At 43.1% G+C, this 22,462-nt stretch overlaps 1 protein-coding gene across 1 annotated transcript in view; it reads left to right on the top strand.

Annotated features, from left to right (window-relative positions):
- The window catches only part of cmip (c-Maf inducing protein), a 42,393-nt gene that overhangs the window by 13,506 nt on the left and 6,425 nt on the right, over positions 1–22,462 (top strand). Inside the window, exons 2-16 of the mRNA XM_052062048.1 lie at positions 3,443–3,568; positions 5,379–5,429; positions 7,309–7,470; positions 7,634–7,675; positions 9,493–9,555; positions 9,705–9,785; positions 9,913–10,016; positions 10,574–10,678; positions 12,811–13,254; positions 14,754–14,819; positions 18,732–18,758; positions 18,835–18,883; positions 18,954–19,061; positions 19,155–19,271; positions 20,691–20,831. Coding sequence (XP_051918008.1) covers positions 3,443–3,568; positions 5,379–5,429; positions 7,309–7,470; positions 7,634–7,675; positions 9,493–9,555; positions 9,705–9,785; positions 9,913–10,016; positions 10,574–10,678; positions 12,811–13,254; positions 14,754–14,819; positions 18,732–18,758; positions 18,835–18,883; positions 18,954–19,061; positions 19,155–19,271; positions 20,691–20,831 — 1,686 coding nt within the window. The remainder of the gene's footprint in view (positions 1–3,442; positions 3,569–5,378; positions 5,430–7,308; positions 7,471–7,633; positions 7,676–9,492; positions 9,556–9,704; positions 9,786–9,912; positions 10,017–10,573; positions 10,679–12,810; positions 13,255–14,753; positions 14,820–18,731; positions 18,759–18,834; positions 18,884–18,953; positions 19,062–19,154; positions 19,272–20,690; positions 20,832–22,462) is intronic.

Raw genomic sequence — 22,462 nt, 5'->3', positions numbered from 1 at the left:
ATGAAAAGCGCTTTCAAATAAAATGTATTGTTATTATTATTATAATTGACTTGACTTATTTCAAAACGAGTAATCTATTAATGGGCGGCCCGGCCCGGTAGTCCAGTGGTTAGCACGTCGGCTTCACAGTGCAGAGGTACCGGGTTCGATTCCAGCTCCGGCCTCCCTGTGTGGAGTTTGCATGTTCTACCCGGGCCTGCGTGGGTTTTCTCTGGGTGCTCCGGTTTCCTCCCACATTCCAAAAATGTGCATGGCAGGCTGATTGAACACTCTAAATTGTCCCTAGGTGTGGGTGTGAGTGCGAATGGTTGTTCGTCTATGTGTGCCCTGCGATTGGCTGGCAACCGATTCAGGGTGTCCCCCGCCTACTGCCCGAAGACAGCTGGGATAGGCTCCAGCACCCCCCGCGACCCTAGTGAGGATCAAGCGGCTCGGAAGATGAATGAATGAATGAATGAATGAATGAATGATTGGAGCTTTGTGTGTGCGTCTGTGTGTGTGTGTGTGTGTGCTGGAATATGTCAGATGTTATTGTTTGGAGAAAAAACATAGAGGCACGGAGTGATATCAAAACAACCCATAGAGGCCTGTTTAACTGAAAAAAAAGACTACAATGACATTACTGCATCATACAATCAGAGTGCATAATTATTGCATTATTATTACTGTATTAATAGTATCTAAGCCTTTCTTCAAGGCATTTTACATGACATTGTGCATCCCGATGAATAAGAGGAAAAGTCGTATGAAGCGGTCAATTGAAGGACTCAACAAATGCCTTCTCAAACATTCATATGCTTAGTGGGACTAGGCGAAATGGCTGACAGATGTTTCACAATAGTCACTCAATATATTCTTAGTTTTTACCTATTTAAAAAAAATTAACTGTGTTGGTGTGCATTGAAATGTGGTTTAATGGGCAATGTATTCTATCAGGGGCACCTAAGCTTTTTTGACCAAAGATCTACTTTTTAAGCAGCCAGTCTCCCACGTTCGACCCCTTACAGCACAAACACACACGCACGCACGCACGCACACACACACACGTGCAAGCCCCCATAGCCTCGCACATACGCATGACATGATGAACAACAGTCATAACGGACTCTCACATGAACAAAAATAAACTAGATGCAAGATCAGACTGAGTTTTTAAAAAGGGAACAACTGTCTGGCTTAGTGGGAGGCAGGTGCATATACAGTACATCACTATTGTAGCTCAAGCCTGCCATTTTTAAAATCTCTCTACTGGTGCTCCAGATTACCATTTTTTGCCATCGGTGAATTGCAGATGAAACAAATTTGAAGGAGCACAAAAAAAAAAAAAGATGTATTGCAACAGATCTGATCGCAAGCTGCAATTGCAGACTGCTGGTCGCAAACAACTTCCGCTGATGGAGATCATGCGCCACTGTCGGTTAAAGGTGACCTGCTTTTTTATTTTATTTTATTTTTTAAAATACTGTTTTGTGAAAGGGGGGCGGCCCGGTAGTCCAGTGGTTAGCACGTCGGCTTCACAGTGCAGAGGTACCGGGTTCGATTCCAGCTCCGGCCTCCCTGTGTGGAGTTTGCATGTTCTCCCCGGGCCTGCGTGGGTTTTCTCCGGGTGCTCCGGTTTCCTCCCACATTCCAAAAATTCGCGTGGCAGGCTGATTGAACACTCTAAATTGTCCATAGGTGTGAGTGTGAGCGTGGATGGTTGTTCGTTTCTGTGTGTGCCCTGCGATTGGCTGGCAACCGATTCAGGGTGTCCCCCGCCTACTGCCCGGAGACGGCTGGGATAGGCTCCAGCACCCCCCGCGACCCTAGTGAGGATCAAGCGGTTAGGAAGATGAATGAATGAATGTTTTGTGAAAGGGTGCAGTGTACACTAACCTAAAAATATGTATTTATAAAATGCAGACCTTTTTTTTAATTTTGGTTGACATGGGACCCAGTCCAATGGTCGTGCACTCCTGCATTAGCTGCTATCCCAAAGCAGCATTGTTGATAGTTACTTTTTTTTTTTCTTTACATTGATAATAAGGACCTGGAGAAAAGACTGAATTTAGGTAATTTTATTTGCCCATATATTAGTAAGGGCTGTTTCTGTAACGTGATGAGGTCGGAAACCTGATTGGAATTAATCAAAAAGTCTGTTTGAGTTCAAGAATTTGCATTGTTGATGAAAAGCCATTTTCTTGACAAATCTTGCATAAGAATGGAAGGTTTAAGATGGGTTTTATCAGTAATTGGCTAACAAGGGGACTTAAAACGTTCACTTTTTGAGAAGAGCCTTGATAGCGTCTACTTTTGGAGGTTTCGGAAGCTCGCCATACTAAAGTGAGCTGTTGATTCTTTTTTGTAACTCGGTTTGAACAGATTTCACAATAGTTTTGAAAAAGCCAGATGGTATTGAGTTAAGAAGGCTCCTCGATGGTTTCAACTGCTGAACCAAGTCCGTTATAGTTTTTCAATCCACTGTATTGAATCTTGATCGTGGCAATTGAATTATTCCTGGGTGATTTACAGTGTTGCATTCTTTTGTAATTCATCATTTATCATCCAATGGCATGCTTGGTCGGAAAACTTTGAGTAGTTCAGTTATTGACAAAGTTTTATGACCTTTAAAGCAAGCATTCTCTATTGATTCCGCATTTCCTTGTGGGGGGGGGGGGACACATTCTTATAAATGCCATAATGTTCATATTGCAAGCTAATTAGGGCACAAATGACGTTCGCAGGGCCCATCCTTGCAGCCGCACAGTAAGTCTCCCTTCACACGGTGACGTGAAAGTCGAGGAAATCAAGCGATTCATGTTATTGTACTTTCTGCATATATGAGAGGCACATGCCTTCCGGTGGAGCCTCTGTGGCATGATGCATTTTTCCTCAAACCGCAATTGGGCCTCACCAGATGAAAAATGTTCTATAAATAAAGATAAAGAAGATAAATAGATAAAATGTTCTATTGTCTGGTCTCTCTGTCTTTTTACAGTACTTATCTGTTCAGATTTTCCTCACCCATGGTTGCTTTGTAACGAGTCCTATTGTCCACAGTTGGGAAACTTGGGGGAATGTGTCACTGTCTCAGGGAGAAATTGGAAACTACAGTGGTGAACAGGTTGTGAGCTTTTCCTCAGCCACCACTTCCAGCTGGCAAGACTACACGGCTACACAAACAATGGTTTCATAAATAATGTGACCATAGTTGTGGGATGAATTCAATTGCTACATTTCTTCCAGCGTGAGATATGTCAGTGCTAAATTGCTCACTACATAGACAAAACCGCATCAGGATGTTTTGTTTGTGTCTATTCAGAGCAAGTCAGCCCAGGGGACATTTGGTTTTTTGTTTTTCTTTTCTTTTTTTTTTCCTTTTCAGATGACAGCCAGCAAGATTCAGTGTTTTCAATCCAGCTCCACATGTGTTGTAAAGTGTCCATTTTTCTCTTGTCCACAGCCTACCGGTTACATGGAGACATCGTTGTCCTACAGCTCCATAGAGGACTTGCAGCTGCTTTCATGGGACAATGCACCAAAGTACTGTGTCCAGCTCAGCTTCCCTGGTGGCACAGTCCTGCTGCAGGTAAAACCGGTCTTTAGAATGTGTGTGGCATGTAGCGGCATCCGCAAGGTTACATGATTTGAACACCTCTACAAAAACTGAAACCTCTAAAGCTAACCACAATCTGTTCCGTGATGCATTTGACTTTTAATTATTTTTTTCAAATTGAAACTGTCTCTGTAATTGAATCTTTATAAACTACCGTATTTTCTCCACTATAAGGCGCTTCGGATTATAAGGCGCACCTTCAATGAATGGCCTATTTGAAAACTTTTCAAATATAGGGTGCACTGTATTATCAGGCCCTGCGTGGCTTTTCTCGGCGTACTCCGGTTTCCTCCCACATTCCAAAAACATGCATGGCAGGCTAATTAAGCACTCTAAATTGTCCCTAGGTGTGAGTGTGAGCGCGGATGGTCGTTCGTCTCTGTGTACCCTGCGATTGGCTGGTAACCGCTTCAGGGTGACCCCCGCCTACTGCCCGAAGATGGCTGGGATAGGCTCCAGCACGCCCCACGACCCTTGTGAGGATAAAGCAGTTCAGAAAATGGATGGATGGGTGCATTATCAGGTGCATAGAATAGAAGCTACAATAGCGGCTGCGGTTGCGTTTTGCATTCACTAGTGGAGCTACGCTAAAGGGAATACAATACTACTTTCTTTCTTTCTGTCTGTCTGTTGAGCCCTGGCTGCAGTTGCGCTATGCATCCACTATGTCAGGGGGTCCCCAACCGCAGACCGAGACATTTGGTGCCGAGCCGCACAGAAAGAATAAATAACTTACTTTCCTTCCGTTTTATTCATTTCAGAATCTGAAAGATGTTTTATTTTGAAAAATTACCAGATTCTCTGTTATATCAGTCTATAGTATGTCACTCTTGACGCAGGTGAATGCGCGCTTCTTGGTCACATGATATTTTACCGCATAAAAAACAAACGTCTCTGAAATTTTTTTGGGGGAAAGGGAAAAGGCCCTGAACCCCAACGCTGTCTAAATGATTTTATTCCTTAACAAAAATCAATATAATACACCATTCCCTCTATCCAATGTGTGTCCCAGTTACACAAGCACATCAAGTAACTGAACACACAACTGACATATATGCAGACAATATTTAATGGACAAAACTTCCATTATTTTGTGCAGATTTACTGGTTTGTTGCCTGTTAACCACATAACATCTGCGTTATATCAAATGACCAGCAGATGTCAGCACTACTGAATGAGCTATTAAATGGGGCCTCGTTTGATCAGCCTTTTGGCAAAGCAATTGGCCCAAATGACTCGATACATTCACGGGGCTTCATCCCTCCATCACTAGTATGAGGGAGAAGTGGTTAAGATTGCACGGCTGTCCGTGTTTTATGGCCTGTGTTTTTAAAGCGCTGTGTTACAGCTGCAGCTGTTGTGAAAGCGCTATGTAAATCCGGATGTATTGTATTCTAGTTCATTGCAACACAATATATAAGGCGCACTGGATTATAGGGTGCACGATGGGCTTTTGGCGAAAATTGGATGCTTTTCGGTGCGCCTTATAGTGTAGAAAATAAGGTTGGTCTCCAGTCTATTTACCTAAACACTGAACATTCAAGGTAAAAACGTGATTTCTAAAAAAAAAAATCATGATTTCGACAAAGTAACTTTTTCAGTTGTTGCTTACTTTTATGTGCAAAGATGAAAGAATGATGGAAAGTCAATATAAGGAATAATCTGCGCCTTGGTCTTGAACAAGTCTAACATCCATTCCACGATTCCCCGTTGAACCTTTCTCGTTTATTTTTGGTTTGCTTTCCCTTTACTCTGTGGCTTTGCTTGTGTGTGATCCTGCAGGCTGCTAACAGCTACTTAAGGGACCAGTGGTTTCACTCCTTACAATGGAAGGTAAGCATGGTTTTCAGTTTCATCGATAAGCTAAAACATCCTGCTGCAGCCACCTGAAATCATTTTCTACTGTGTGATTATTTCCCCTGCAGCTTTGAATATAGGGGTGTTCACACGGCGCACATTTGCTCCGGCGCTGCACCGATGTATTTTGTTGCAATATATTTTGCACCGCAGAAAATTGTGTGGAGCGTTCACACGTACAAAGCCGCTGAGCGTGTCAGCACCGGCACAGCGTCGGTGCAGCCCTACTTGCGTTCACGCGGCAGTTTCTGCAGCGGAGCAAAACGACAGAAAACAAATGAGCTGTCGTGTTGGTTCTTTTTAAAACGTATACACAACTCAAGCGACTACTGGACAGGCACGTCCTTCTCCTTCTCGATCTCCGTGCCTTCTGCTCGAGAGTGACCGCCCCCGAAAACTTAAATCAACGATGACTTCAACGGCACTCAGAAAAGCAAAACACGTAATGCGCCAAGCAGAAAATCAAGAGAGGAAATCACAAAATAAATTATATGTGGGGCGGTGGGTTGTGAACACACAACAAAGGAACAAACTACACAAACAACTCTGAGACAGTCCAGTCTCCTACAAAAGGAACGATGTTACCAGCCAAGTCTTGTGTTGTTATTAAAACAAACACATGACGGAAGTCCGACAGAGCGCGAAAGCAACACATTCCCGCCGTACGTAAATTCTTCACAAGCATTTGCTCTGGAGCAAATTTAACCCGGTTGCGATCACACGTGCAAATTTACTCCGGTGCTGCTTCGCAAACGAGCATTTGCTCCGGAGCAAATGTTTAAACCACCTCTCTGAGGTGGATCAAATTTGGTCCGGTGTAAGCTGTTTTCCGGGGCTACGCCGGAGCTAATTTGCACGTGTGAACGCTCTACTGGGGCAGCCCCGACGTAGCACCGGACCAAATCTTGCCGTGTGAACACCCCTTATTTTTCATGCGTGACACTGCAATGCTATGCTTGAAGTAGCTTGACCAGGAAGTGGGCTTAAAGGAGTTCTTTGTGTTTCTCTCTATATTCATTCAGACTCAAAACGGTAAAAGTGAATATTCATTATTCATCAACTGTAATTCTTCACCAGTATTTATTCATAATTTTGCCAGCTCAGTGACAATGTGAAGTTTTTGTGAAAAAGTCCAAATCCAATCAATATCTCATAACTCGTGAAAATGCAAATGAAGACAGCTTTCGATTAATTTAATCCGTGATATTTCATACACACGTATAATTTATAAGACCACAGCCACCGATGGAATTCTGGATGGAAGAATGTGGACTCTTTTATTTATAGTGAGCTTGACACGTTTTTCCATTTTAAACAGAAAGTCAAACTGAATGCACTTTTTTTTCTTTTTTGTTCAATGGTAATTTAGACAATTTGAGATTAACTGCAATCATTAAAATTACGGTGAACCCTCGAAATGAGACCACACGTACAGCAAATGTTTTAGTTGATGGCTGTGGAGGGACAATCAACTTTTCCGGGAGTGGTCGTGTGGGCGCTGTTGGCAAACCTTGTGCCTGCTCAGACCATGTCAAACAAAGACGCGGAGTAAACGGCTGGACCAACGCGTCATACTTCATTCAGAACTACTGGAAAGGAGCAGTGAGCATGAAATCCTCTGAATCGTTGTTTTACATTTGGATTATATATTTTTAAATAATCCCATTGGGTTGGATGGCACAGCTAGGGGGGGGGGTGTATACACAAATACACCTATTTGTGTATTAACAACCCTAAAAGAAAGAGTTTGGGGTTCATTTCAGGCACCTTTTTCATTGGGATAGCTGCTGGAGGTCTGTACTGTATACACACAAATTTGTATTTGAATTTTTTTCATGACTTATTTTTCACGTAGAAAAAGATCTACAAATACCGTAAGGTTTTGAACAATCCAAGCCGCTGGGATGTTGTGCTGAAGGAGATCAGAGCACTCGTGGACATGGCCCTGACCTCACCACTGCAGGACGAGTCCATCCATCAGGCCCCTCTACATATCATCTCTCTTTTGCTGGCTGAGGTAGCGTTAATCTTGTTTGTCTGGTTGGATTTGTCATTTCCTCAGAGGCAGACTATTTAAGGGAAGGTGGCATATATTGGCACAGTCACCGCAATTCCTTCCTTTCTTTCTTTCATAATAAAATCTGTCATTCATTTATATCGTGTCATCTTTTTGCCCTCAGAACTCTAATCTCAGCACACAGGATCACGAGAACATCATAGTGGTAAGAGCGAAGGTCACACGTTCACATATTTTATTTTCTGGGGGTTGATTTCAGCTATTTATCAGATTTAGTTTGGAGGTTTCGCGATTGCAGTCCAAAATATGTGACAGGTGTTTCATCCCATGCTACATTTTATGTCACTGGAAAAGTATTCTTTGAGCGAATACTACAGACAAAGCTGAATTTATTGATGAATACAAAGCAACACTTTACTTTAACAACAACAAAAAGTCCTGCAAAACATACTGATGTGTTTATCACTGAGTTATTGTACAGCAAGAAAAAAAAAAAGCATTTTGGGGAGGCGGGGGCGAAACCGTAACAAGCACTCGTCATTCCCATCAAACCTGTCTTGTGAATTGGGCCAAAGGTTCTCTTCCACAATGCAACTATGCTTTCCTTTGTCAAACAACAAACATACAAAGTACCATATTTTCACGACCATAGGGTGCACTTAAAAGTCTTAGATTTTCTCCAAAATGGAAGGGGGCACCGTTCAAACCTCAAGCGATCAGTTACGCGGCACATGGCAATCGAGCGGCCGCAAGGAAATTTAAGATATACGAATCCATGGTTTGCAAGTGGAGGAATCAGGAGAATGAGCTTTGCAAAGTCAAGAAGATGAAGCTGAGTTTTCACGGAAACAAGGCGAGGCGGCATGTGTCACGTTTGCGAGGTGGTGATGTAGACCCCAAAGAGCAGGCAGGAGGGAGGAGCAGGGTGAACTTGACGAATTATATTTAACTAGCTGGTTGGCCGCCCTTTGGGCGGCTCATCAGCTAGTTCCTGCGGAAGGCTGGTAAGGTGGGCCTTCGGCCCACAAAAGTGTTGTTGCTTGGTTCAACTTTTTGTTCATCTTCATTGCTTATCGCGAAAATAAAGAGATGTTTAGCTCTACTAAATAACTAACAATTTCATTGCAATGCTTGTGGGTAGACAACATTTTTTCGCTAAGATGCCCGCGCGATCGTAGTGAGCCACTGCCTGAGCGGCGCAGTGGCGGCGCGCAGCGGCGCAGTGGCGGCGCGCAGCGGCGCGGTGAAGTAGGTACGTTTTGAAAAGGGACAGACGGAAGGACAGACCGAGTGCGGGACGACGCACAATATATATATAGATAAAACAGAGAAAACTGAATCCAAAACAAACAAAGTGCTAACAACCAAAACTAATCCAAAGTAGCAAAACAAAACCATGACAGCAACAAACATGACAGTTGCAAGCAAACAGCAACAACGACCCGACAATGAGTGGTCGGGCTGGGAGTCCTTTTCAAGCCACTGATTATCTAACGACCAACAGGTGCGCAGCTGCAGGGAAAAGCCCCACAGTGCCACCTGTTGGTCACAAACCGAAACATGACAGCATGAGTTGGATTAAAGCAATGGATTCACGTTTTACCATGCCTGCTTCCGATAATGCAGTGCGTGTTTTGTGTGTGGTAAACACAGAAATATCACCTGCAACTGACACTGCGCCTCTTAAGTTAAGTTAAGAAAACCTTTATTAGTCTCGCAATGGAGAAATTCCCAATTAACAGCAGCAAAGCTACGAAAGGAAGAAGTAGAACAAAAAAAAAATATAGGAGCTGCTGAAAAGGCAGCCACTCTCGCGGCGCCATTTTGAAGTCAAAAATAATGCGGTGCGCCTCATGGTCGTGAAAATACGGTACCTTCGCGCATGGCAAATCCAGGCCTGACATTGGTCTACTGTACACAATAATGACTAATTTGGGGGTTCTGACTTTGTGTTTCTATTCCTCTGGCCCTCTTTGGAATATTGTATTCTTTTTACCTCTGCCTGTATCTGGGTATTTACAGGCAATCGCACCTCTTCTAGAAAACAACCACCCACCCCCAGATCTTTGTGAGTTCTTCTGTAAGGTGAGGTGATGAAATGTTCTGAAACTGTCACGGAATTGAACATACAGTAGCGTTTGATTAGAGACATGAATGTCCGTTCGGATGTGTCATTAGTAATCCCTGTTTTGCTAACCTATGAATGAAAATGGACTTGCCCTGACTTTTTGCAGCATTGTCGTGAGCGACCGCGTTCCATGGTTGTTATAGAAGTTTTCACGCCGGTGGTCCAGAGAATCCTCAAACACAACATGGTGAGTCATGATCCCCCGCAGAGGCTGCAGGAATGATGGAGATCAGTTTCTGTTCCCTTACCGTCCGGGTCCGAATGGGTTCTATTCAGTCAGATTACCCAGGTTTTGTGTTCTTTCTGCTTTGCAGGATTTTGGAAAGTGCCCTCGACTGCGCCTCTTCACTCAGGAGTACATCCTGGCACTGAATGAACTGAATGCAGGCATGGAAGTTGTCAAGAAATTTGTTCACAGGTGAGAAATATGAATACTTGTACTCAATTTTACACTGCAGTGGGTTCAATAAATGAAATATTGACTGACTTTATCGAGGGTTGGCTCAATTTGACTTACACGCTATTCGGTATAAATAACAGAATCACGATAGGAATTTATAGATGAATGAAAGCACCTAGCTTAGCACACGAGGTTCAAAATAATTTACTGCCGAGCTGATCTGGTGAAATGTCCCCAAAGGAAAGGGTTTTGTTCCGTGTTTTTTTTCCCCTCTTTAACCCTTTCACACACCCCATAAACCGATTACATGATTAGCTGCCCACCGTAGTAACCGCTGTCCCTGAAAGGGTTTTTGTACTTTACAGTGGTTAACTTCTCTTTTTATTTGTGATGGTAAAACGTTACTTAAAAAATGGCGTTTACTGTGTGAAGGCGACCGATTGGGCCCTGAAATTTGAGCAATTTGGAATTCAGTAACTGTCACAGAGGGGTTTTAGAGATTTGAGCGTATTCATCTCATTTATCTGAAATTGGAGTAGATCATGACCATGTGTTGAACCTAACCTGTGTTGCAGCATGCACGGGCCAACAGGGCAGTGCCCTCACCCACGGGTCCTGCCAAACCTGGTTGCAGTCTGTCTTGCTGCCATTTACTCGTGTTATGAGGAATTCATTAACAGGTTAGTCAGACGTGCATACACGCACGCACACACACACACACACACACACACAAGAGTTTGTATCTTCTCTCCTCTGCATGGTTAGAGTTGCAGAGTGTCCGTCACTCTTTTTTATGGGTTTGGCTTTTGAGTTACTCAGATATGATGTGCCTGAAGGTCAGTGTCATAAAAGATCAATAGCCTACAGCTCATACTTTTGAGGACCGTTCTCATAACACTTCAATACAGCACAACATGCGGAAATAAAAACAAATATTTTTTTCGTCCTACATACACGAGACCGAAATTAAAATATACGCTCAACTTAATAACAACCTTCACTGACACCGACTTAGTAATTTCTCTCTTTCTCTCACATTTCTCTCTGTGAATAATTCTTCAGTCTATCCTACAGGTAATTATTTAAACTTGAATTATATTTACATATTTATTTTTTAATAACACTGGTCAACAAACTTTTACCATTTTTCTTCTTAGTCAGAGCTATACGTAAACTTTTCTTGATACATTTTTGGAACGGATTCCATCGACCTCACAGTGCAGAGGGCAGGGTTCGATTTCAGCTCCGGCCTTCCTATGTGGAGTTTGCATGTTCTCCCCATGCCTGCATGGGGTTTCTCCGGGTCCTCCGGTTTCCTCCCACATTCTAAAAACATGCAAAAACAGTCTAAATTGTGGTGTGGATATTGAGCGCAATGGTTGTTCGTCTCTGTGTGCCCTGCGATTGGCTGGCAACTGGTTCAGGGTGTCCCCCGCCTACTGCCCGAAGACAGCTGGGATCGGGTCTAGCACGCCCGCGAGTCTGCGATACTTACACTTGTGAGGATCAACAGATTATTAAATGGATGGATGGGTCATTTCGAATTTCATCTACGCAAGACGACAACGGCGAGACGACCTGACTTGATTCCCGGGCATAAAGAAAAGATCTGTATTTGTGAGATGGCATGAGCTCAACAACGCAACATTGAGACCAAATGTGGAAAAGCCTGATGAAATACCAACAGCTGGCGATCGAAACTAGAAAAAGACGACCTGGTTACAAAATTGTTGTCGTACCTGTGATCATTTGTGCCTTCGGTGGTGGTGTCAGATTAGCAATGAACGATTTGGGAAAAAAATGTTTGAAAAGGAGGACCTCTTGAAAAGGACTGTCTATGAAGTGGAGAAAACAGTATTAATGGACAGTGAGACAACCGCTCAATAGGTGCCAATCATTTTTGTTCTTTCTCATTTTTCTTGCACTAATCTAGTTTGTATTTGGTAAATCACATGACGCATGCTAAATTCAACTATTTGAAGATAGAACTTCGCCCGTTTTGTAGATTTGTGCCAGTTCCTACACATGTACTGTATGTCCTTAGTAACCAGGCTCTAAGTCAGGGGTGGGCAATTATTTTTTTGCACAGGGCCACATGAGAACCAGAAAATATTATGGAGCGCCGGATCAAAAGGGTGAACTAAATTTGACATAATATTAATTGGATTTCTTTATTTAAAAAGCAGTATTTTGCATTTTTTGGCACGTTTTTCAGACTTTAAGAGTACATTATTCCGTCGTATCGAACGGGATTTGCTTGACTTGGCGCTACTGTGGGCTTCCGTATCGTCTCCCCCTTCCTTCCTATGCTCTGCAACTTCAAGTAACTGTGCCACCTGGCACCTGGTCATTACAAGTCCAAATGAAATGAATGTAGTCGTTGACATCGAACCTTAATTGTGTACCAACTTTCGGCGGGCCGGATTAAAAAGACCAACGGGCCGGATTTGGCCCGCGGGCCGTAGTTTGCCCACCTCTGCTCTAAGTAGTGTCACTCAAGTATGTTCCATGAGGCACTGTGCTGATGAAAATCCAGCTCATATGCTGTAACCGCACAATCGGCGTCATCAGCATTGCCCCTGTCAACATGTTTCACCCCAGAGAACCCATCTTTGTTTTTTGTTTTGTTTTTTTCTTTTCCGTAACACCAACCCTCTAAGGTCCAGTACTTATGGCAGCCAGTCTCCTGGCTCGATGGTGTCATCGCATCAAATCTGTTGTTAATACAGTGCATGTGCTTATGTTCATTGTTGGAGGTTCATCCCCGTCACCTTTCCCTTTTTTCCCCTCCCATCGGCATCCTACCCTCCAGCCGAGACAACTCTCCAAGCCTGAAGGAGATCAGAAACGGCTGTCAGCAGCAGAATGACCGCAAGCCTCCGATGCCTCTCCGCCTGCTGCGCCCGGAGCCGCCAATGCCACCTTCCGCCACCCTGCTCCCTCTCTCCCCCAACCCCGCTCCTCCTCAGCCGCCTCCTCCCGCCCCCCCAAACCCGCCACCGTCGATCCCCAAATGCTCTCCAACACCGAGCCTGCCCCTCTCTCCCCCTCCATCTGTTGTCAACTCGAGTGAGATCCTAGTGGAGTTGGAGCGCAACAACAACTGCGCCAACACGAAGCGGAAGTCCGAGCATGACAGTGAACCCAACCTCATCGACTGTCTTCTGGTCAGCCCAGCCGTCAACACTCTGTCCATCCAGCTGCCCGCTCAGGCCGACCGTGTGCTTGGGTGCTTTGCTCTCATCCTAAAGATGCTGTGAGTCTTGCACTGACTGATCTTGGTGAAAGTGACAGTTGCAAAAAACATGCATGCTCTCACTCATCAGGTAATCATTTAGCACATAGTCTAATGCTATTAAAAGCTGTCAGAGGAAGTTGTCTACGACCTTGTCAGATTCATAGCTGCAAAATATCTCGGGTGGTTTTTCATGTCCTACTTTGGTATTTTAACTTTTTGGGATGGATGTCTCAACCTTTAAATTTCTAGCGCTTTCATACACAACACAGTTCCGAGAGAAAGTACCGTATTGACCCGAATATAAGACAGTGTTTTTTGCTTTGAAATAAGACTTTGGGATCGTCTTGTATTCGGGGTCTAGACATTATATCTGTTCACGACGCTAGATGGCGCCAGATGTCATTGATGCGAATGCTAAACTTGACTCCCCAGGCCAAATTGAACCCCTGTCACGAAGAAGAAAAATAAAAATAGCGGTAGCACGAAGAATAAAAATAAAAAATAGCGGTAAGAAAGAAAAGAGAAGAAAATAATAGTTTACATATTTAAATGTTCAGATCTTATATTCAGATATTTGAATGAGGCAGAATAACATGCTTTTTCTCTCAAATATATTGTTATAATCATTTGTTTCAGATGTACTTTAATTATTTTCTGTATAAAAAATTATTTGGTGTTCAAAAAGTATGTTTTCAAACTTGAGTCTTGAAAAAGAGGGGGTCGTTTTATGATCGGGGCCGTCTTATATTGGGCCAATAGGGTAGTACATTTAAATCTTCCTACTTGGATGTTTTGTTTTTCACCTCTTTGCTGTCATTTCACAGCTAATCATAAAATTTAGCAATAAGACGAATAAACACATACTAATAAATAAGATCCGCCTCTGTATTTGGAAAGAACTGGAAAATGTGAGGCTCACAAATTATCCCTTGATATGTAAGCTAGTTCAAGGGCTTCAAAAGTCTTTCAAAAGTTTCTTCACATGCAAAGATAATGCTCAGACAGTCCTGAAGCGGAGATAGCGGACATGACGGAAGTGCAGTTGCAATAACGAGCGACGGACTGACGATGATAGACTTTTGGCGGTAGCGAATGATGAATGACAGCCCGGCTACATTTACTGAACACGCCGAGCTCTGGTTATCAATGTTGGTACAGTATATTCCCTAACCACAATATAGAGTTGCTTATACTCAGTGAACGTGACATATTGGTTGATCGCACAATGCCAAAGCCGAGCTGCACTTCTGTATGACTTTCTTTGAAGGTCTTGTTACCACATTGAAGAGATCGGCCTTAAAAGGAGGCGTCATCACTTGTTAGCTAAAAAGAGTCATTTTCTTCACTCCCACTAATGTGAATCACCTTCTGTGAAGTCAGCACTGTGAGCTTGCGTCATCTCAGCAGCTCATGTTTAACCACACCTAGAGTCCTAGTCTTAGCATCCAACCCACAGCACTCATTTATCTTTGTTCCTCTAATGACTGTGTGTGTGTCTGTGTGTGTGTGTGTGTCAGGTCTGATTACGACGACTGGAGACCTGCGTTGGCCAGCCTGTTGCAGCCCATCCCTTTTCCAAAAGAGTGAGTCGTCGCACACATTAAAAGTGACACGTCAGCATGTTGTTGTTGCCAATTTAGCAATTTAGCACTCTAGTTCATTTTTATGGTTATTGATGTGTTGCAATTTCAACTTTATGAACCGATTATTGAGAATTCTGGCCAAGTTGTGGAATCGGTTGTATATTGCATTAGTAGAAACTGAGGAGACAATGGCATGTACTACTTGGTGGTAATCACTGTTCATGGTAAGATGGTGAGGTGGAGCCTGTTTCAGCTGATTTGCAGAGTACATTAGAGTAGACGGAAGTCAATCACAGGTCTTATCTGGGCAGGCAACCATTTGCCCTTGCATTCACTAAGGGTGATTTATGGGCTTTAATTAACCTGACATTTCTGTTTTTGAAATGTGGCAAAAATTCGAGAAAACTCAAGCAAGCACAAGGGGAACACAGAGACTTTACCTCCTGCTTATTGCCTCCCGTCTGAAATTAATTATTCATGTTTAAAAATAAATCAAATTGACCCATTGATTTCTTATTTACCATAGTTGGAGAAAAAAAAAAGTCAAATTCCCGATGAGGTTGCAATCCCAGAAATTTACAGAAATCTGTTGTTTTTTTTCCTTCCCGGATTTTCAGTGGTGCCCTGAAATACGAGCAACCCAATTTTCGAGATATTAGCTGTTATTTTCCTTTTTTTTAAACCTGAGGTACGAGTGTTGTCTGGTGGCTTTGAACTCAACTCACTTGACACTGAGCAGCCGTCTCACAGATGGAAAACAATTCTTCAAAAAAGAGGCTTCAAGCTCTTTATGTCACTCCCACTTGAAGGTTATTTTCAAATTAAACATAAAACAAAGAATTAGATGAAACAACCAAACTTTGCCTAAAGAATGCCCTTCCTTCATAAGCTAACAAATAATAGAAAAAAAACATTGATGCATTACACAGGGGCGGCCCGGTAGTCCAGTGGTTAGCACGTGGGCTGCACAGTGCAGAGGTACCGGGTTCGATTCCAGCTCCGGCCTCCCTGTGTGGAGTTTGCATGTTCTCCCCGGGCCTGCGTGGGTTTTCTCCGGGTGCTCCGGTTTCCTCCCACATTCCATAAATATGCGTGGCAGGCTGATTGAACACTCGAAATTGTCCCTGGGTGTGAGTGTGAGCGTGGATGGTTGTTTGTCTCTGTGTGCCCTGCGATTGGCTGGCAACCGATTCAGGGTGTCCCCCGCCTACTGCCCGGAGACAGCTGGGATAGGCTCCAGCACTCCCCGCGACCCTAGTGAGGATCAAGCGGTTCGGAAGATGAATGAATGAATGCATTACACGGTGGCCAAGGCAGCAACACCGGAAGGAGAGACGCACGTCATTAAATTGAAGTATTCAATCCTGATACAAACGGTTTAATTCTGTACATGCTATTTATGTTATTACTCTGGTTTTTATGGTGTGAAACATTTTTTTTTGTGGGAAGGCTGGATCGGAATCATAGGCATTGCCATTTATTTCAATGAAAAACTATAAAGTGAGGTATGAATATTTTGATTTACAAGAATGGCCACTGAACAAATTGAACATGTATCTGGAGGCACCACTGTACTTTATTTCTCCTGCTGCCAGACGAGCTGTAAAACCATTTTTCCCCAGCAAGATTTTTTTAAAATAACTTCCACAGAAATTATTATGAAAATAAGTGCATATCCTTGCAAAACATCCCTGTTGTCAAAACATGTTTGGAGACATGATAATTAATCAAATGAATGTTTTAATGTTTGACAATTTAACATCATAAAATAATCCCCTTTGGTTCAGTCTAATAACCTGAGGCCAAAAATAATTGTAAAACCATCAACACAGGCTTGCTGCTAAATACTTTCTCGGTGCACCTTGGGAAGTTGAGACCGTTGTTTTTCTTTGGGGAACGAAATGCTGACGTGCGTTGAAAACCCTCGACAACAGGGTTGTGAACTGGAGATTTCAAGCCTTGTTCCCCCAGAGAGCCTGTTATAATGTCTTGAAGCTGCCCCAAGCCAGTTCTGGAAGTTGGTGTCAGACTGACGGGTTCATTAAGCAGTGGAGATGAGACGACATTGTTGTCTGTAACACTGGGACTCACCTTTAACTCACCTGCACCATTGTTGCCTCGTGCTCGACTTAAAGATATCATTAGGAAAGGCAAAAACACTCCCCAGGTTACCTATAGCTCAGAATACAATGAAGTCACATCAACGCACACACTAACAAGCACACATCAAGCTCATTGCGGCAAACATTTTGTGATGGGAAAGCGCAAATCAAGCGCAATATCTGTTGCGAATTCCAAATTGTTCTCATCTCAAAACAATATTTCCCGTAGCAGATGGGAAATATAAAATGATTTGATTAGTTCCAGTCTCATCATCAACTCAACAGTTGTAACATTTTAAAGGCCTTCTAAAGGGAAAATAAAATGTCTTATCAATTTGATACACCGTAGAGAGGGTCGCTAACTAATCTGCCAAATTTGAATGAATAAAAAAATGTGAGTATTTGAAATCAAGCCCCATGAAAACTAGAGCCTCTCAACCAAATGCTTTCGACCAGTGAACCGCCAACACACTCAAACAGACAACAACTCTGTGAGCTCTGCGCAGCCATAATGAAACAAAGATAATACCTAAAGCCTAGTTAACTGAACGAAGGAAGAAGGAGACAAGCAAGACTTCGAAGGATATTTAGTCCTAATTGTGTTTATATACCATTTGCATTTATGTTTCATGTACGTGTTTGTGACCAGGTCTCATTGTTACAGCTGCAGCGGTTGTGAAGATTTAATCTAAAGGAATCTGTAATGTATTGTATTGTATTGCCTTTAGCGTAGCACCATCTAGTGGATGCATAGCACAACCGCAGCCACTATTGTTATCTTTTCTATGAGCCTTATAATGCAGTGCGCCCTATATGATATATGAAAGTTTAAAAATGCGTCTTTTGGGAACATTTAATGCAGGGGTGTCCAAACTTTTTGCCAAGGGGGCCAGATTTTATGTGTAAAATGTCGGGGGGCCGACCTTGGCTGACATTCTTTACATTGAACAACATTATTGTTCAACAAATTTTAGTAAGCCAGTCTGTTTCACATTTCCATTTTTATTTGAATTTCAACAATCTTAAGAATTTCTTTTGGTTCATTTGAAACAGGTATATCACATGCAACTGCTTATTCACTTGACTTTTTCTTGAACAGAAGTCTCCTGAGTGCAAATTGATCGATTTGAAACATAAAATGTATCACCATGACTTCAATAGTCACAAAACCTTTGACTCGAACAACAGGGAAATGAACAAGCAATACACATATCCACAACTGCAAGGACCATTTGAAATATGACATATCAGTCAATATAAACACGGAGTGATGTCTTGTTAACTCGTGAGTGATGCCCTCTAGTGTCTAAATGCTATTACTCATTTAGTGAATGCTATTACTCATTTAGCCACTAGAGGGAAGCAGTACTCTATGAAACATCACTCACCAGTCTACGAGACCTCAGTCAATGCAACACGTGTTCCATTGCGCCCAACCTGCGGGCCAGACGGCACTGATTTTATGACAGGGGCCGAGGGCCGGATGAAATTCGACCGCGGGCCGAAATTGGCCCGCGGGCCGGACTTTGGATATGCCTGATTTAATGCTTTTAGGATCGCCTTTTAGTGTGGAAAAAAGCTGTCATTGTAATAACCAGAAGAAGACTCCCCCTGGCATCCCGTTGACCGTTTCACCCGAGTTAAAATCACAAAAAAAGAGCCATGTCATTAGCGTCCACGTGCTGCCATAACACACTAGGCTCTAACCAAATAGTGAGCTCAAATGTTGTATGACTATGCACAGAACCATTCTAAATATTCAACAATGTTTTCAGTGAGACCCTGACATGTCATTTGTCCTCTTCTGCAGGGCCCTTGCACATGCCAAATTCACCAAGTAAGTATCACATAAAACACGACTGGATCTCAAAATATTGATTTCCCAACTTTATTCTTTACCTGCGTGTGAACAGGGAACTGAAATATGTTATTCAGAGGTTTGCAGAGGATCCAAGGCAAGAGGTGAGACTTTGTTCAAAAGCCCTTCAATACTCCACAGGACACCCCTGAACTACTCCTTTGTACCTTCTAGGTCCATTCCTGCCTTCTCAGCGTTCGTTCAGGAAAAGATGGCTGGTTTCAGCTATATAGTCCGGGAGGGGTGGCCTGTGACGATGATGGTGAACTTTTCGCCAGTATGGTGGGTCTACAAACTCTGACTAATACCGGTAACCTTAATTGGTTGTGATGGTCATGATTGGTATTAACTGTCCCATCCCTTCTTCGAAACCAGGTTCATATCCTGATGGGTTCCTGTTATAAGACGAAGAAGTTCCTCTTCTCTTTGGCTGAGAACAAGCTCGGCCCCTGCATGCTATTAGCCTTGCGTGGGAACCAGACGATGGTTGAGGTACGTCATTGTTTATATCCAATTCTAAGGCAGGTATTTATTCACAAGCCACTTGGTTATGTTTTGATCAACATTTAGATTTATTTCTCGAGCGTCAACCAAGAGCCCGTTGTGTTTTGGTGATGTGGATAGAAGTGGGAGCGGTTCGGTTTGGACCATCAAGGCCTGACTTAGTGAGGTTTTGAGTGTGCAAAAACGGGCACGAGCAAACGTGCCAGCTGATCTATTTACTGGGAGCAACCAAAATTGCGTCCGCCAAATGTGCTAAATTGTCACGCAGTACTTTTGGCGCAATCTACATTTCCGTGCATCTGGGTCATTTCAGCACACTGTGACAATGATGATGGCCTCTCCCAGAGCAGGCTGTTACATAATAATAACAAAAGTGATTGAGACATAGGCTGGGAAACGTTTCAAGTAGAGCCGTGTTGGACAACCAAGTGCTTGCTGAACTCGAAGCGACAGAGGGGAAAAGATAAGCAGTGATGGCAACAAAAATAAATACCTCCATCCATCCATCCATCATCTACCGCTTATCCGGGGCCGGGTCGCGGGGGCAACAGCTTTAGGAGGGAAGCCCAGACTTCCCTCTCCCTAGCTACTTCTTCCAGCTCTCCCCGGGGGATCCCGAGTCGTTCCCAGGCCAGCTGGTTGACATAGTCTCTCCAGCGTGTCCTGGGTCTTCCTCGGGGTCTCCTCCCGGTGGGACATGACCGGAACACCTCACCAGGGAGGCGTTCAGGAGGCATCCAAATCAGATGCCCAAGCCACCTCATCTGGCTCCTCTCGATGTGGAGGAGAAGCGGCTCGACTCGGAGCCCCTCCCGGATGACCGAGCTTCTCACCTTATCTCTAAGGGAGAGCCCGGACACCCTGCGGAGAAAACTCATTTCGGCCGCTTGTATCCGGGATCTCGTTCTTTCAGTCACGACCCATAGCTCGTGACCATAGATGAGGGTTGGAACGTAGATCGACCGGTAAATTGAGAGCTTCGCCCTTTGGCTCAGCTCCTTCTTCACCACGACAGACCGATACAACGTCCGCAAAATAAATACGGTAAAATAAATACCTAAATAATTAAATCAACTGTCCATATTGATACATAGTGCACACATTCTGGCAAAGGAACTGAATTGGAGCATTTTCGCTCTCTTATGGTCAAAGTCTGTAAATCTCTTCGAGCTGATCTTCCAGAGGTTTTAATTGCTGGTATTACGCAGGATGAACACATCGCTGTACAGCCGAGCGCCAGTTGTTTACCTCCTACACTAATACTTCAAATTCCGTCACCTCAGACTTCATTTTGTAAACGTACAAGTGAATCCAACTCCTGCGCTTCCACAATTTTCTTTCCCTTGCAGTAACAATGGTGCACTTGTGAGATTCTTCTCGTCTAAACGTTGGATTGTTTGTGGGCAGATTTTATGTCTGATGTTGGAGTACAACATCATCGAGAACAAGGACACCCAGCTGCAGATCATTTCCACTCTGGAGAGCACCCAGGTGGGCATCCGCATGTACGAACAGCTCTGCGATCGACAGCGGGAACTTAAAGAACTGGTGAGTTACTTATTGCTTATGCACATAAAGACTCACATGCGCACATATCTACATGTGCGCATGATTAACGCTGTGCAATTAACACTGTGCTGAGGCTTTTGGCGCAACGCTGACCTTAAAGTATACATACAGGTCTACAGGTAAGTATTCTCTCGTAAGGAATCATATTTGCATTGTCCAATCTTTCCTTAAAACAGAATTTCCTTTTGTGAGAAATGACTATGGTACATGTCCTTTATGAACATGCAAGTATGTAACAACACACACAATAAAATGCAAAAAATACTGTATATAGTCCCAAAACTTCTTGAGAGCTCAAAACCTGCAGCATACAGGACAGGTACTGTATATGAACAAAATACAATATAACAAGACGCGTTACAAAATGAGGACTATTTGCGACAAAATGAGATGAGAACTCGCCTTCTTTCTAATTAGTGGTCCAGTTAGTGGAAGGTCTTTAGCGCGAGAACAGGTAAAGCATTCCAGGAAAGCCACAAGCAATTTACTCTGAGCAACTAATCGGATGCATTCCACTCTGTCTTCCGCGGTCATTACGATTTGGATCATTTGGATGCCACGATCTACAGGGCGTAAATGTAAATGCATGAAATAGAAATTTGTTTGTGATTCCAGTAAAACTCATGCCAATAGGGTCACTTGGATGTCGCCATTTTGGATCCAATGAGAGTAAATAGCGGCGCGGGAACAGTTATTCCGTAGTATCCAGCGGGACTTGCTTGAGTTTGCGCTACTTTGGGCTTCCGTAGGGCTTCCAGGTTCCGGGTACCAGAACTTGAATGAATGAATGAATCGATGGTTAATATAATATCATAGTCGAAATTTTAATGTATAGGTTTTTATTCCAGGTGAGGGAATTTCCGTTTGATAAAAGTCCATAGGTGGGAATAATTACTGTTATGTAGTATGGTACATGTTTGACGGTGCATATTAAATTGAAGGTGCAACTCGCATTCGCAGTTTCAGCTGTAAATGTTTAGCGCATTTTAAAATGGAACCCAAAACTTGGCACAATGAAAAGTTGCACTGTAAATAATTTGTGACAATCTCTAAACACAAAAAGCAGTATTTCACTTATCTCAGTCACACAACATTTTTTTTAAATGCAGTCGACATTGCAAATAGTAAAGTTAGGAAAAGAAGGCACTGCAAAAATAAAAAAAATAAAAACTGTGAAATAAATACTTGGGATTAGTTTTTATTTTACGTATTTATTCAACCTGTAAAAAGGTTTGAAAATGTTTAGGCATCAAAATGAATTCCCTCATAAGATGAAGTATCTAGCTACCTATCTCTCTCTCTCTCTCTCTCTCTCTCTCTCTCTCTCTCTCTCTCTCTCTCTCTCTCTCTCTGTGTGCAGCATGGTACAAGAGTGGTGAGTGCGTCTGCCTCACAGTTCTAGGTTGATTTTTGCAAACAGATTTTAAGGGGTTCCTCTGGCATTCTGATTGAATGCTAACTCTGTTTTGAAGCAATTATGCCAATAACAAATATTTCATCACCGGGTATACTTTCCATGTTTGTGACTGATTGTCAAAGAGACGTCTTAGCACCACCACTTTTCTGTATAATACACCCAATCACTCAACAGTGTCAACTTCATGACTTAA

The sequence above is a fragment of the Hippocampus zosterae genome, chromosome 3 (genome assembly GCF_025434085.1).
Source record: "Hippocampus zosterae strain Florida chromosome 3, ASM2543408v3, whole genome shotgun sequence".
NCBI classification, from domain to species: Eukaryota; Metazoa; Chordata; class Actinopteri; order Syngnathiformes; family Syngnathidae; genus Hippocampus; species Hippocampus zosterae.
This window is presented reverse-complemented; position numbering and strand designations above follow the sequence as displayed.